Consider the following 17,050-nt stretch of genomic DNA (forward strand, 5'->3'; position numbering starts at 1 on the left):
TGCAACCCAGGCAGATCTGGGGGCACAGAAACACTTTTCTTTTCCTAAGAGGTTGGTGCCTTTAAAATTCTATTATTTCTACCATCTTGAAGGTTCTAAACTTTGGAAGCTGCTTAAGGAAAAATAACATTGGCCTCTTAGGTACCAGACTGCTCTCTCCCTTTATTTCCCTTACTGTTGTCAACTGTCTTTTTGGCCTGACTTGCGTCCAGGAGAATTGCTACAGTTCCTACGCTCTGGATCATATGCCAGGCTTCCTCCCTATAGATCTTGCTTTTTTGGATGTTCTGTCCTTCCATCACATTTTTATGCTTCATTATTTAAACCCCACCCCCAGGGTCTTAGATTCTTATCATATACTTTCAGGTTCTTTTTGTTGTTAATTTTTTTAATCTTCCTTTATTTTTGAGAGAGAGAGAGAGAAAGCAGGGGAGGCGCAGAGAGAGGGGAAGACACAGAATCTGAAGCAGGCTCCAGGCTCTGGGCTGTCAGCACAAAGCCCGACGCGGGGCTTGAACCCATGAACTGCGAGATCACGACCTGAGCTGAAGTCAGATGCTCGACTGACTGAGCCACCCAGGCACCCATATACTTTTAGGTTCTAATGAGTTTGCCTTCTTTGTAAACCAGCTTGTTGCCTCACTCCGCCTTCTTTCTCCTAAGTTTTATCTTCTCACATCTAAGATACCAATAAACTGTCATCTACAACCAGCCTCACCTCCTCCTCTCTCTGTAGGAATTGCTTTCATATTCCTTACTCCTCTCCACCTCCCCGTCACAATGCATCTCTCCCATCTTCTGACCTTAGGATCATTGTCATTTAGCATTTTTTCTTTTAAATAAGTCAGCTGTATTCAGGTATAATTTACATACAATCAAATGTATCCATTTCAAGTACACAAAGAAGATACACACACAAAAATGAGCCTCTATGCCCCTAGTAGTTAGTATGTACCACCCCTTTAGCCCCAGGCAACCGTTGACCTGCTTTCTGTCACTGTAGATTAGATTTGTCTTTATTAGGGTTTCATATGAATAAAATCATACTATATATACCCTTTTGGGTCTGGCTTCATTTGTTTGGCATAATGATTTTGTGATTCATCCGTGTTATTGAGTATATAACTAGTTTACTCCTTTTATTTTATTTTTTAATGTTTACTTTTGAGAGAGAGAGACATACAGACAGAGTACGAGTGGGGGAGGGGAACAGAGCGAGGGAGACACAGAATCCAAAACAGGATACAGGCTCTGAGCTGTCAGCAGAGCCCGACACGGGGCTCGAACTCACAGACTACGAGATCATGACCTGAGCTGAAGTCAACACTTAACTCACTGAGCCACCCAGGTGCCCTTAGCTTATTCCTTTTAAATGCTGAATACTATTCCCTGATATGAGTAGATTGCCATGTTTATCTATACACCTGTTGATGACAGGTGGTTATTATTTGGTTATTGTGAATAAAGCTGTAGTGAACATTCTGGTATGTCTTTGTGTGACCATATGTTCACATTTCTCTTGGGTAAATACCTAGGAGTGGAGTTGGTGGGTGATATAATTGTGTAAGTATATGCTTGCCTTTATAAGACGTGGCCAGGGGCTCCTGGGTGGCTCATTTAGTTAAGCATCTGACTCTTGATTTCGGCCCAGGTCGTGATCTCACGGTTTGGGTGTTCAAGCCCACGTCGGGCTCTTCACCGATGGTGCGGAGCCTACATGGGATTCTCTCTCTCTCCGTCTCTCTCTGCCTACACTCGCTCGCTCTCTCGCTCTTGCTCTCTCTCTCTCTCTCAAAGTAAATAAACTTAAACTTTTTTAATGAAATAAAATAAAAATAAAAATAAGACATGGCCAAACTATCTTCCAAAGTGGCTGTGATTTTACACTTCCAGCAGCAACACACAAGAATTTCGGTTGCTCCACATTCTTGCCAGCCCTTGCCACCATCAATCTCTTTCATTTTTGCTATTATCCTGGATGTGTAATGGCATCTCATTATGATTTTAAGTTGCATTCCTCTGATGAGTAATGAAAAGTATTTTTTCATGTGCTTAGTGACCTTTGTACATTTTTGTTTGAAGTGTCTGTTCAACTATCTTTCCCATTTTTTTTAATTGGGTTGTTTCCTTAATGAGTTTTCAGAGTTCTTTATATTTGCTGGCTATAACTCCTGTGCCAGATATATCCATTGTCAACATTTTGTTTTAATTTGTGGCTTTCACTTCTATCTTCCTACTGGTGTCTGTCAAAAAGCAAACATTTTTGGGGCGCCTGGGTGACTCAGTTGGTTAAGCGTCCAACTCTTGGTTTCTGCTCAGGTCATGATCTCATGGTTTCGTGAGTTCGAGCCCCACACTGGGCTGTGCACTGACAGCACGGAGCCTGCTTGGGATTCTCTCTCTCTCCCCTTCTCTCTGCGCCTACCCCACTCACTCTTTGTCTCTCTCAAAATAAATAAGTAAACTTCAAAACGAAAAGATAGTTTGTAACTCACAGTTCCCAAGAAGAGGAGACATGCCACACTGGGAAGCCCCAGGGTCAGTCAGAAGGCCAAAGTCATGAGGGGAAAGCACAGCAAGAGCCTTTATTGTTATTTTCCTGGGAAAGAATGGGTAAGGCAGAGTGAGCAGGCTGGGAAGGTTTACCATTGGCTAGTTTGAGTAATTTCAGCCGGGCTTCTGGGGTGTAGGGACTGTCTGTAGTTACCTGGTACCTGGTACTGAGGTGATTAGGGCAGCGGGATAGTGGCTCAACCTGTGAGAACTTAATAAAGGAGATAGTGGTGGACATGGGCTCTGGATTGGTTGGTTTGCATATGAAAGTTATGCTTACAGGGAAGTCATTTGCTATCTCTGGGCATGAACTAGCACTGGGAGAGGCATTCTCTCCAGGATCAGCAAGGCACCAGATGGCAGAGCATCAAGAATACAGAAAATAAGGGGTGCCTGGGTGGCTCAGTCAGTTAAGCATTCTGACTTTGGCTCAGGTCATGATCTCACGGTTCATGAGTTTGAGCCCCACATCGGGCTCTGTGCTGACAGCTCAGAGCCTGGAGCCTGCTTCGGACTCTGTGTCTCCCTCTGTCTTTGCTCCTCCCTCGCTTGTGCTCTCTCTCTCTCTCTCTCTCTCTCTCTCTCTCTCTGTGTCTGTCTCTCTCAAAAATAAATAAATATTAAAAATAAATTTTAAAAAAGAATACAGAAAATAAGATAAAGAAGATATGATACACACACGCACACATGCTGGAATACTATTCGGGCATAAAAAAGAATGAAATCTTGCCATTTGCAACAACATGGATGGATCTAGAGAATATAATACTAAGCGAAATAAGTTAGAGAAAGACAAATACCGTATGATTTCACTCATATGCGGTATTTAAGAGATAAAATAAATGAACAAAGGAAAAAAAGAGAAAGAGAAACAAACCAAGAAACAGACTCTCAACTACAGAGGACAGACTGATGGTTACCGGGGGGGGGGGGGGGGGAGGAGGGATGGGTGAAAATAGGTGAAGAAGATTAAGAGTACACTTCTCATGATAAGCACTAAGCAATGTATAGGGTTGTTGAATCAGTATACTGTGCACCTGAAACTAATACAGCATGTACGTTAACTATAGTGGACTTAAAGTTAAAAACTTAAAAAAAACAAAATAAGAAAATACAGTTAATATACTGTCCTTTTGGCAAACCCACACTTGCTTTATTACTGTAGCTTTTATAATGAGTCTTGAACTCAGGTAGTCTGCTGGGATTTTATTTGGAGTTGAGTTGACTCTATGGACCAATTTTACGAGAAATGATATCTTCACAATATTGAGCCTTCTAATCCATGAGCATGGCATACTTTCTGCATTTATTTGGGTGTTTGATTGCTTTCAGCAATGTTTTATGGTTGTCAGTGTAGAAGTCTTATGCATCCTTCATTAAATTTATCCCTAAGTATTTGATGCTTTTTGACACTATTGTAAAATGGCAGTTTTTTAAATTTTATTTTCAGATTGTTCATTGCTAGTATGTATAAATTGCTCATGATTGATTTTTGTACATTGACTTTGTATCCTGAGGCATTCCTACATCCACCTATTAGTTTTCTTGTAGGTTCCTTGGGGTTTTTCATGTAAGCAATCATTATCACTTTAGAAACACTTTTTATTTATTTTTTTTTCAACGTTTTTTATTTATTTTTGGGACAGAGAGAGACAGAGCATGAACGGGGGAGGGGCAGAGAGAGAGGGAGACACAGAATCGGAAACAGGCTCCAGGCTCCGAGCCATCAGCCCAGAGCCCGACGCGGGGCTCGAACCCACGGACCGCGAGATCGTGACCTGGCTGATGTCGGACGCTTAACCGACTGCGCCACCCAGGCGCCCCTAGAAACACTTTTACGGGATGCCTGGGCAGCTCAGTCGGTTGAGCATCTGACTCTGGCTCAGGTCATGGTCTCAGGGTCTGTGAGTTCAAGCCGCACGTCGGGTTCTCTGCTGTCAGCACAGAGCCCACTTCAGATCCTCTGTCTCCCTCTCTCTCTGCCCCTTCCCCTACTTACTTTCTCAAAAATAATAAACATTTTTTTTTAAAAAAAGAAACATTTTTACTTTTTCCTTTCCAATTTCATGCTTTTTCTTACTTTTCCTTATTTCACTAAGACCTTCAATTTGATGTTGAGTAGAAGTGGTGAGTGTGGGCATGCTTGCCTTGTTCCTGATATTAGGGATAAAAAATTCATACCATTGTGTATGATGTTTTTTGAAGCTGCCCTTTATCGAGTTATAGGAGTTCTTTTTTTAAATTTTTTATTAACATTTATTTATTTTCAAGAGGGGGGGAGGGGCGGAAAGAGAGGGAGACACAGAATCTGAAGCAGGCTCCAGGCGCTGAGCTGTTAGCACAGAGCCTAATGCGGGGCTTGAACCCACGAACTGTGAGATCATGACCTGAACTGAAGTTGGACGCTCAGGGGACTGAGCCACCTAGGTACCCTTATAGAAGTTCTTTTTAAATCCTAGCTTGTTTAAGAGTTTTTTAAAATCATGGTTACATGTTGAATTTTGTCAAATGTTTTTTTCCTCATCTTATTAATCATATGAGTTGTTGTTTTTATTTTGTTAATATGTGAGTTATTTATTTTCGAATGTTAAATTAACCTTATATTTCTGAGATAGATAGTAGTTGTTTATGATATATAACCCTTAATATATATTGTTGAGTTATATTAACTGATATTTTGTTTTAAATATTTTCATTTTCATAAGTGATTCTGGTTGTAGTTTTCCTTTTTTTCAATGTTGTCGGGTTTTGGTATTAGGATTATGCTGGCCACATAAATGAGTTGTGAAGTGTTCCCTTTTCTATTTTCTGAAATAGTCTGTGGAAGATTGTTATTCTTGGGGCGCCTGGGTGGCTCAATTGGCTGAGCATCCAACTTTGGCTCAGGTCATGATCTCACTGTTTGTGAGTTCAAGCCCCACATCGGGCTCTGTGCTGACAGTTCAGAGCCTGGAGCCTGCTTCAGATATCTCCCTCTCTCTCTGCCCCTCCCCCCCCCCCCCGCACTCTGTTTTTTTCTCTCTCTCTCAAAAGTAAATAAACATTTAAAAAAGGCTTTAAAAAGGTTTACTGCTTATGCATTATGTTCTATCATAATAGAAATCTATTAAAATAATTAGCAAAATGAATCGCACAGAAGGCGTCTGCTTTTGGAATTTAGAAAAAGTCTTGCTAGCAGTATGATCAGATTAATGTTCAAAGTAAAAGGTTCAAACTGCTTAATGAAGCATAAACATGTTTCTTTTATCCTTTGTTGTCTAATTTATTTTTTTTTTCAAATTTTTATTTAAATCCTAGTTAAGGGGCGCCTGGGTGGCTCAGTCGGTTAAGCATCTGACTTCGGCTCAGGTCATGATCTCACAGTTTGTGAGTTCAAGTCCTGCGTCAGGCTCTGTGTTGACAGCTTGGAGCCTGGAGCCTGCTTCAGAATCTGTGTATCCTTCTCTCTCTCTGCCCCTCCCCTACTCACACTCTGTCTCTCTCTCTCTCTCAAAAATAAATAAACATTGAAAATTAAAAAAAAAATCCTAGTTAACATACAGTACAATATTGGTTTCAGGAATAGAATTCAGTGATTCATCACTTACACACAACACCCAGTGCTCATCATAACAAGTGCCCTATTTAGTACCCATCACCCATGTAGCCCATCCCTGCACCCACATCCCCTCCAAGAACCCTCAGTTTGTTCTCTATTGTTAAGAATCTCTTATTGTTCGTTTCCCTCTTTTTTTACACTCCCATGTGTTCATCCGTTTTGTTTCTTAAATTCCACACATGAGTGAAAACATACGGCATTTGTCTTTCTCTGCCGAACTTATTTCGCTTAGCATATATACTCCAGCTCCATCCACATCATTGCAAATGGCAAGATTTCATTCTTTTTGATGGATGGGTAATATTCGTGTGTGTGTGTGTGTGTGTGTGTGTGTGTGTGTGTGTGTGTGTGTGGTGTGTATACATGCCATATCTTCTTTATCCATTCATCATTCAATGGACATTTAGGCTCTCTCCATAGTTTGGCTGTTGTTGATAATGCTGTTATAAACACGGTGCATGTACCCCTTTGAATCTGTATTTTTGTATCCTTTTGGTAAATACCTAGAAGTGCAACTGCTGGATTGTAGGGTAGTTCTACTTTTAGTTTTTTGAGGAGCCTCCGTACTGTTTTCAGAGCAGCTACACCAGTTTGTATTCCCACCAGCAGTGCAAGAGGGTTCTGCTTTCTCCACATCTTCGCCAACACCTTGTTGTTTCCTGTGTTGTTAATTTTAGCCATTCTGACAGGTATCTCATCAAGTGGTATGTCATCATGGTTTTGATTTGTATTTTCCTGGTGATGACTGATGTTGAGCATCTTTTCATGTGTCTGTTAGCCATTTGGATGTCTTCTTTGGAAAAATGTCTATTTATGTCTTTTGCCTGTTTCTTTTTTTTAATGTTTTTATTTATTTTTGAGACAGAGGAGGGGCAGAGAGAGAAAGGGAGACACAGAATCAGGCTCCAGGTTCCGAGCTGTCGGCACAGAGCCCGACACAGGGCTCAAACTCAGACTGTGAGATCATGATCTGAGCTGAAGTCAGACGCTTAACCGACTGAGCCACCCAGGCGCCCCGTCTTTTTCCTATTTCTTAACTGGAGTATTTGATTTTTGGGTGTTGAGTTTGAGAAGTTCTTTATACATTTTGGTTTCTAACCCTTCATCAGATATGTCATTTGCAAATATCTTCTCTTATTCCATAGGCTACCTTTTAGTTTTGTTGATTGTTTCCTTCACTGTGCAGGAGATTTTATCTTCATGAAGTCCCAGTAGTTCATTTTTGCTTTTGTTTCCCTTGCCTCCAGTGATGTGTCTAGTAAGAAGTTGCTATGGCTGAGGTCAAAGAGGTTGCTGCCTACGTTCTCTTCTAGGGTTTTGATGGTTTGCTTTCTCTCACATTTAGGTCCTTCATCCATTTGGAATTTACTTTTGTATATGGTATAAGAAAGTGATCCAGTTTCATTCTTCTGCATGTTGCTGTCCAGTTTTCCCAACACCATTTGCTGAAGAGACTGTATTTCTTTATATTGGATATTCTTTCCTGCTTTGTCGAAGATTAGTTGACCATATAGTTGTGGGTCTATTTCTGGATTTTCTATTTTGTTCTATTGATCTATGTGTCTGTTTTTGTACCAGTACCATACTGTCTTGATGATTAGAGCTTTGTTATATAGCTTGAAGTCTGGAATCATGATGTCTCCAGCTTTGCTTTTCTTTTTCAAGATTGCTTTGGCTATTCAGGGTCTTTTGTAGTTCCATGCAAACTTTAGGATTGTTTGTTCTAGCTCTTGAAAAATGCTGGTGGTATTTTGATAGGGATTGCAGTAAATATGTAGATTGCTTTAGGGAGTATAGACATTTTAACAATGTTTGTTCTTCCAATCCAGGAGCGTGGAATAATTTTCCATTTTTTTGTGTCCTCTTCAATTTCTTTCATAAGCTTTCTATAGTTTTCAGAGATCTTGTATCTCTTTGGTTAGGTTTATTCCTAGGTATCTTGTAGTTCTTTGGTGCAGTTGCAAATGGATCAATTCCTTGATTTCTTTTTCTGCTGTTCCATAAGTGGTGTATAGAAATGCAACAGATTTCTGAGCATTGATTTAATATCCTGCAACTTTGCTGAATTCATGTATTAGTTCTAACAACATTTTGGTGGAGTCTTTCGGATTTTCTACAGAGTATCATGTCATCTGCAAATAGTGAAGTTTGACTTCTTCCTTGCCAATTTGGGTACCTTTTATTTTTTTTTTAATTTTATTTTTTATTTTTTAAAATTTACATCCAAATTAGTTAGCATATGGTGCAACAATGATTTCAGGAGTAGATTCCTTAATGCCCCTTACCCATTTAGCCCATCCCCCCTCCCACAACCCCTCCCGTAACCCTCAGTTTGTTCTCCATATTTATGAGTCTCTTCTGTTTTGTCCCCTCCCTGTTTTTATATTATTTTTGTTTCCCTTCCCTTATGTTCATCTGTTTTGTCTCTTAAACCTTTTATTTCTTTTTGTTATCTGATTGCTGAAGCTAAGACTTCAGCACTATGTTAAATAGTAATGGTGAGAGTGGACATCCCTGTCTTATTCCTGACTAGAGAGGAAGAGCTCTCGGCATAAATATGTTTTCCAGTGGCACAAAAGAAATTAAGTGCTAAGCAGGCTAAATGGAGGAAGAAGGTATAAATGTGTCTTTTGATTTAAGAATAAACTGGACTTTTTGAGGCATTTTTGTGAGTGGCAAATAGAATGCAAGCTTGCACCACAGGTTTTATCTAGACCGTCGACTCTTCATTTATGTACTGTTCATTGAATCTGTGGGCTCAGGAAAAGTGTAGGGAAGCTTTTTATTGCAGATTTTTTGCATTAAAAATTGGTACTGGTGATGTAAATATTGTCCAATACAGCAGGGGTTTAGAACTAACTTAATTATTTATAAGTTTTATATTTATACTCATTATATATATTATATTAATATATAATATAATAATATATTATATAATTATATATATAATTTAAAGTGAAAAGCAGAACCTCTTCTGTATATTAATATGTATAATATTATAATTATATATATATATACACACATATATATATAATATATACACACACACATATATATATATATATATATATATATAATATATATATAATTTAAAGTGAAAAACAGAACCACTTCTAAAACCATGACTCGGAATCCAGTGCTTAATATCTCCAGAATACATTAAAGCCAAGCATGTGAGAATAAAAACACGACGTAAGAATAAAAGGATGAGATTTTTGGCTGGGATATGTATCCAGAATACAGCATCAAAGTGACCAACGGGGTAAAACTGAACTTAATGACTCAGAGCATTCTCACAATCTAAAATCTCTTGCTGAGGAAATAATGTATAATTTTTCCATTTTAACATTATCAAGAATCTCATATGTCTCATGCACTATACTGGTCATGGAAACATCTGTGATTCCCACTCTGGGTGAAAATAGTGTATTAATTATGTTAACGCTGGGGCACCTGGGTGGCTCAGTCGGTTGAGCGTCTGACTTCAGCTCAGGTCATGATCTCACAGTCCATGAGTTCGAGCCCCGCATCAGGCTCTGTGCTGACCGCTTGCTCAGAGCCTGGAGCCTGCTTCAGATTCTGTGTCTCCTTCTCTCTCTGCCCCTCCCCCACTCACGCTTTGTCTCACTCTGTTTGTCAAAAATAAATAAATAAATGTAAAAAATTTTTTAAAATTATATTAAAGCTTATTTGCAGTAACAAAGAGATTATAAGGTAAAGTGACTTAAATACTGAAGAATTTTATTCCTCTCTCAGATAAAGTTGCTAATATCACAGCCCTTTGGAAAACCTTGTTGCTCATGTTTATTTGGGAATCCAGGTTCCTTCCATTACATAATCCGGCCATCTCTTGGGTTTGTGCGTGCGTGCGTGTGTGTGTGTGTGTGTGTGTGCCACCTGCACGTTTGTATCTGTGTTGCTGCCAAGGCCAGGTTTTAGTAAAGCAAGAAGGCCGAAGAGGGTATAGAGAAAACATGCCTATTGTCGCAGTGCGCTGACTTGAAAGTGGCAGCTATCGTATTCTCTCACGTTCTGTTGATGAGAACGTTGTCACATGGCCAAACCAATTTTCTCAAAGGAGGCTGAGAAATGCTATCATGACTGGGCAGCCATATGCCTGGCTACTTTCCTGTTATTGCAAAAGAATGCTGAAATAGGTTCTAGTGGACAGCTTTCAGTCTACCACAGATAGCTGATCTTCTCTCTGATTTTATGCTTCTTGTTAGATGTGTATGATTTTAGGTCCAACAAAACAGTTATACCTAGATGGAGAGTTGGAGTGTGGATATCTACTTATTCTTTTATATAGGCCAGAATAGCTATCACCCCCAGTATTTTTCCTATAGGCGTAAGTTTTTCTCGATTTTATGGAGATTGACATACATCACTGTATAGATTTAAGGTGTACTGCATCATGATCTAACTTAAATACATCGTGGAAGATCAGCACAATAAGTTTAGTTAAAACCCATTGCATAAGATACCAAAAAAAAAAAAAGGTTTTTTTTTCCTTATGATGAGAACTTTAATGATCTACTCTGCTGGCAAATTAAATTGGCTTTTTGATCACATTAATTTGGTCTAGTTGCTAATAAACAAAAAGGAACAAGACTAGTGAGGATTTAGAATCAAAAGCTAATGAGGACTTAGACTCTGAATCACCTCCTCCAAACCTAGTCTATCCACAGATTATTTTCCCTTAAAACCTTTGTCTTTTAAAACTTCAGTCCACCCTACTTTATATCCGAGCCTCCTACCAAAATAGAGCTAGATTGGTTATGTTGAACTCCGATCTCCAATGCTTAATAACTTATGTTTTAGTGCAAATTATACGTATAACCATTCTGAGCTTTACTTTCCTTATGTACGATAGGTAGATAATAATAGAAATACCTAATAACAGAAAATACCTCAAAGGGCTTTTGAAAGGATTAAGTGAGTGAGTGTGTGTGTGTTTCTTTTTTTTTTTATTTTTTACCTTTTTTAATGTTTACTTTTGAGAGAGAGAAAGAGAGACAAAGTGTGAGTGGGGGAGGGGCAGAGAGAGAGGGAGACACAGAATCCGAAGCAGGATCCAGGCTCTGAGCTGTCAGCAAAGAGCCTGAGGCAAGACTGGAACCCACAAACTGTGAGATTATGACCTGAGCTGAAGCCTGACGCTTAACTGACTGAGCCACCCAGGCGCCCCACTGTCTTGAAATTCTCAATAATGTGAAATTTTGACATTTTTAATGTTTATTTATTTTTGAGAGTTGGGGCGGAGGGGGAGAGCAGGCTCCAGGATCCAAGGTGTCAGCACAGAGCCTGACGCGGGGCTTGAACTTAGGAGCCACAAGATCATTACCTGAGCTGAAGTCGTATGCTTAACCGACTGAGTCACCCAGGCACCCCAATGTGTGTATGTATTTCTCAGAACAATGCTTGGAACATCATAAGTGTCATGCAGGAACTTGGCACATAGTAAGTGCTATATGTGTATTTCTTGTTATCACTGTCATTATCATCATCATATATACTGGTTTACCTGTGTTCAATTTGGATTAGCTTATGTGTACCTTTTAATACCCTGCTATCTATTCTTTGTGTCAATTTTACTTTTTCTTTCTCTTTTTAGATGGGAGGCTTGGGATTAAGACCCCACAAAGAAGAATTTCTGGAAAAGCTTCATTTCATAGTGAAATGGAGGGTGAAGATACAACAGATGATTCATTGTATTCCATTTTAGAAGAACTGTGGCAAGATTCTGAACAGATTAAAAGATATCAGGAAAAACAGAGCAAACCTCTGAGTCATACTGTTTTCATCAATAAGAAAATATTGAATACAGAGTGGGACCTTGAATATAAAGACAGTGGAAAATTTGTGCCTTCAAGCCCAAATCGTATTCCTTCACAGAAAAGACCCCATAAACGTGACTCACTTGGAAAGAGTTTTAAGCAGAATTTAGACTTACATACTCCTAGTAAAAACATTGCAACAAAGAATTTTGATAAAAATATTGGACGTGGTCAAGTTTTCACTCAGAGCTCTTCTTATACTAGCCATGCAAATACTCCTACAGGAGGGCAATTCTGTGAAAGTAATCAGTGTGGAAAAGTCCTCAGCCTTAAACAAGCATTCAGTCACAATCTGAAATTTCCTGCTGGGGAGAAAACAAATGTGTGTACTGAGTTTGGCAAGATCTTCACCCAGAAGTCACACCTCTTTGCACCCCAGAGAATCCATACTATGGAAAAACCTCGCGAACTTGGCAAATGTGTAAATGTTTTTACACAGAAGCCACTACTCAGTATATATCTGAGAGTTCATAGAGATGAAAAATTGTACATATGTCCTGACTGTGGGAAGGCATTCATCCATAATTCAGAATTAATTATGCATAAGAAAACTCATACTAGAGAAAAACCCTATAAATGCAGTGAATGTGGAAAATCATTTTTCCAGGTGTCATCTCTACTTAGGCATCAGACCACTCATACTGGAGAAAAACTCTATGAATGCAGTGAATGTGGGAAAGGCTTCTCCCTGAACTCAGCCCTCAATGTGCATCAGAAAATTCATACTGGGGAGAGACACCACAAATGTAGTGAGTGTGGGAAAGCCTTTACCCAAAAATCAACACTCAGGATGCATCAGCGAATTCACACAGGAGAGAGATCTTATATATGTACTGAATGTGGGCAGGCCTTCATCCAGAAAGCACACTTGATTGCCCATCAAAGAATTCATACTGGAGAGAAGCCTTATGAATGCAGTGACTGTGGGAAGTCTTTCCCTTCTAAGTCACAACTCCAGATGCATAAGCGAATTCACACAGGAGAGAAACCCTATATATGCACTGAATGTGGGAAGGCCTTTACCAACAGATCAAATCTCAATACTCACCAGAAATCTCATACTGGAGAGAAGTCTTACATATGTGCTGAATGTGGAAAGGCCTTCACTGACCGGTCAAATTTCAATAAACACCAGACCATTCATACTGGAGAGAAACCCTATGTTTGTGCTGACTGTGGCAGGGCCTTCATCCAGAAGTCAGAGTTAATTACACATCAGAGAATTCATACTACAGAGAAGCCTTATAAATGTCCTGAATGTGAAAAATCCTTCTCCAAGAAACCACATCTCAAAGTACATCAGCGAATTCACACAGGAGAGAAACCTTACATGTGTGCCGAATGTGGGAAGGCCTTCACTGACCGGTCAAATTTCAATAAGCACCAGACAATTCATACTGGAGAGAAACCCTATAAATGCAGTGACTGTGGAAAGGGCTTCACTCAGAAATCAGTTCTGAGTATGCATCGCAATATTCATACATGAAAGTAACCCTGTTTCTTAAAAATGAGAAAGCCTTATCACAGAAGTCAGGTCTACATGTGTATTATGAAATCTATCCAAGACAGACCCTACATGAATACACTGCATAATAAAAAGCATTTTTCAGGCTCTTGCACCTGAGATGAGAAAAACTATTCAAGAGACCCTCTAAGAATGCATTGATTCAAAGGGACTTTTCATATTTGCATGGCTTCACAAAATAGAATCGAATCCTGTCAGTTTGGGGAAAATGCTGTCAGTTTGATGCATTAGGTAAAGCCTTCCTGTAGAAAGTGTGATAAGGCAAATTGTTACCCAATTCTTTATAGATGGAGTGAGCAAAATTATGTAAATGACAGTCATGTTTACTGTGTTATATTAGGCAATTTAAAGTGGCAACAAAGTGAAAGGAAGAACAACAAAATAATGTATTTGATGTGTAAACCTACACTCAGTTCTGTAGGGTGTTTGTGGCAGAACACATTGCACAACAGAAGGAATAATTGAATTGAAATTCTTTTTTGAATTTAATATAATTGTGTCTGTCAAATATGTTTCCTATTGAATCCTCCCGCGAATCCACAGTTTTAATGTCATTATGGTTTTATATATACCCACATCTGCAGATATACTCTTACATGAACACATAAATATAATCCTATCATTCATACTGGTTTCCACAACATTCTATTTTTATCTTCTTTAATTGTGGTACAATGCAAAATAGCCACAGACCTCTCCCATCCTTTTATGCACACCCCTTTGCAATGTTACTCTTTTTTTCTTTTATTAAGAGGTAGAACTCTGTCTACTCCTTGACTCTCGGCTTGGCCATGTGATTTGCTTTGGCCAATATACATTAGCAAAGAGATTCAAGAAGAGGCCTGGAGAAAAGTCTGCCTTGAGGCTTATCTTCTCTTGCTGCTCTTTGGAATTCTGAGACCTTCCTGTGAAGAAACTCAAGAGTACTCAGCTGGAGGGTGAGAAGCCACATGGAACAGAAATGAGCCAGCACAGATGAGGCCTCTTAGACCAACTGCCAGACATGAGAGTGAGGCCTTCCTCAACCTCCAGCCCCAGCCAAACTGGCCCACACCAAAAGAGCCATACCAGTTAACCAGGCCAACCAGAATTGGGGGATAAATAAAATGATTCTTGTTTTAAGCTGCTAAGTTTTTGGTAGTTTGTTGCACAGAAAATGCTAAGCAATACCTAAAAGTGTATACTTGCGGAGGTATTGTACCAAAACCTAAGACATGTGGCATTAGCTTTGGGCCTGGGCGGCAGGTGGAGACTGGAAAAACAATGAGTAAAACTGTTAAGAAAGGCTGAAAAAGATGGCAGCTTATGTTATTTACTAAGGAAAAGAATAACAAAACAGTTACCATGCTGTGTGAGAAGATAGAGAATATACCAGATGAACTTGTGGATCTGGCTAAGGAGATTTCCAACAGAATGTTGGAAATATCAATTGGCTTCTTTTTAGCTGCATATGGTAAGGTACAAAAAGAGATGAACTAAGGAAATAACTGTTCCATTTGCAAGCAGAATTCAGAAGAAATATTTAAAAAGCCAGGACTTGCTGGGTTGGAAAATAACTATTTCTCACATCTCCAGTCTCTCCGGACATCAAAATATTCTCAAGGTGAAAAGTGGCCTCAGGGTAGAGATCAAATCATGGGTGTGGCTATAAGACCCTTTGTTAAAATGTGTGGAATATTTAAGTTGGTGTTTGGGAAACTCTCTCAGCTAAACCAGATGGCTTCTAAAAACTTCATGACATCGTCCAGTAACCTGACATATTGATAAAGTAGAGAAGGGGCCTGTCTTAAAAAGAATGGTCAGTGTGGCATTTGGGGCATGGAGTAAATACAAACCAGATTCATAGAACACCTATAAAGTTTCTAATAGAGTTTTACTACCTCCAGGTTGGACTTAAAGGAATTGAAACAGTCCAAAATGAAAAGTGGTCTCTGGACTACCTTTTCTAACTTCTATGAACATGAAGCAAGCAGAGAAAGTTATTCAGCTGCCATTTCTTATGGAAAAAGAAGGATGTCTCAGAAAGGAGACCCAAGAACAATATATTAAAATGGACTGGGAAGCTGTTCCCAGGTAGAACTGTGACCCAATCAAGAAACATCCTGCCCCTGGAGCAGGGAGATCTGACAACATTTGCTCTGTGGGATTTCAGAATTATTATGGAACAGTGACTAATATGTGCCTCTTGTTCCTCCCTTCTTTTAAATGAAAGTGTCTATTGCAGTTCTCCAGTCCCTACCCTATCTTTCCATTTGTGTGTGTGTGTTTTGAGTATGTGTGTGTGTGGGGGGTGATGGTCATATAACCTACCATTTAGCTCACAGGTCTCTGCATCAAGAAACAAATTGCACCCAAGGAGCTTCAGCCACATCTGAACCTGATACAGAAGACTTGAGGTCCTGGATTTGATGCCATAATTTGGGATAAGACATTTGGAGGTCTTGGAATGAGGATGAACATATTTTGCATGGTGTGATATATAAATAGTGACCAGAAGATAGATTGTGTTAGATAGAAAAACGTTACAAATTTCTACCATCCCTATATGTGTGTCCCTTTACAATCTTTATTTTGCTTTGTGTTTCAGTTGGGATAACTTCTATTAACCTATCTTCAAGTTCACTAATTTTAACCCCTTCCCTGTTAGGTCTGTTTAACCCCTACTTCTGTTAGGTCTACTGATGAACCCATGAAAGGCATTCTTCATCTCAGTTATGTTTTCTTTTTTATTCCTAGCATTTCCATTTGACTCTTCTAGTTTTCATTTTTCTGCTGGAATTCCCCATCTGTTCATACCTGTTGTTCACACTTCCCACCATCCTCTCTAACATATGAATCATTGTTATTTTAAATTCCCTATTTGATAGTACTAACAACTGGGTCAGCTGAGTCTAGATTTATTTTTATTGCTCTGTCTCTTAACAGCAGATTGTTTATTCTGTTTTGCATCTAATAATTTTTGGCTGAATGTAAGATATTGTATGTAGGAGAGTAGAAACTGAGATAAATAATATTTATTCCTGGAAATAATCATGGCTGCTCTTTTGATAAATCATTAGAGAGGAAGGGGGGAAGGTCCATCTAGTCAGAATTTGGGCTGGATTTAGGTTTTGTTGTTGCTGTGGTTATCTTCATTGTACCGTAGACTTCAAATTTCTCTAGTATTACCTTGGGCTTAATGTAGGCATTGGTTTTACAGATCATTTTTCTCAATATTCTTGCACCACCCTTGCCTTTAGACCTTTCCTGTGTGCCTGCATCTCAGGGAGGATCTCTCTCCATGCCCATGTCTCTCCCTTAGTAGTAGACTACTGTTATTACTTGGGTCGTAGTGACCCGATGAGTAGGGGGCAGGAGTTGTCCTAAACCAACCTTAGTTTTAGGCAGGCCCTGTATCCCTAGGTCTTGAGGGTGGTGCTTTTTCAGTGATCCTGCACCTCCCCATTGGTAAAATGCCTTTAATGGTCTGAGCTCAGGATGATTACCTGCCCTTCCCCCAAGAATGGAAGTTTTTTTTTTTTCCCTTTTCCCTTTTCC

The 17,050-nt window shown here is 39.4% G+C and overlaps 1 protein-coding gene across 2 annotated transcripts in view; it reads left to right on the forward strand.

Annotated features, from left to right (window-relative positions):
• Positions 1-16,845, forward strand: part of ZNF81 (zinc finger protein 81) — an 86,179-nt gene extending 69,334 nt beyond the window's left edge. For both annotated transcript variants that reach the window (XM_047076157.1, XM_047076158.1), the window contains exon 6: positions 11,766-16,845. In XM_047076157.1, coding sequence (XP_046932113.1) covers positions 11,766-13,474 — 1,709 coding nt within the window. In that variant the 3' untranslated portion in view covers positions 13,475-16,845. The remainder of the gene's footprint in view (positions 1-11,765) is intronic.
• Positions 16,846-17,050: the final 205 nt, after the last annotated feature.

Source organism: Lynx rufus, unplaced genomic scaffold (genome assembly GCF_022079265.1).
Source record: "Lynx rufus isolate CCGP_SWC_20201006 ecotype Redwood Valley unplaced genomic scaffold, mLynRuf1.p SCAF_14, whole genome shotgun sequence".
Taxonomy (NCBI): Eukaryota; Metazoa; Chordata; class Mammalia; order Carnivora; family Felidae; genus Lynx; species Lynx rufus.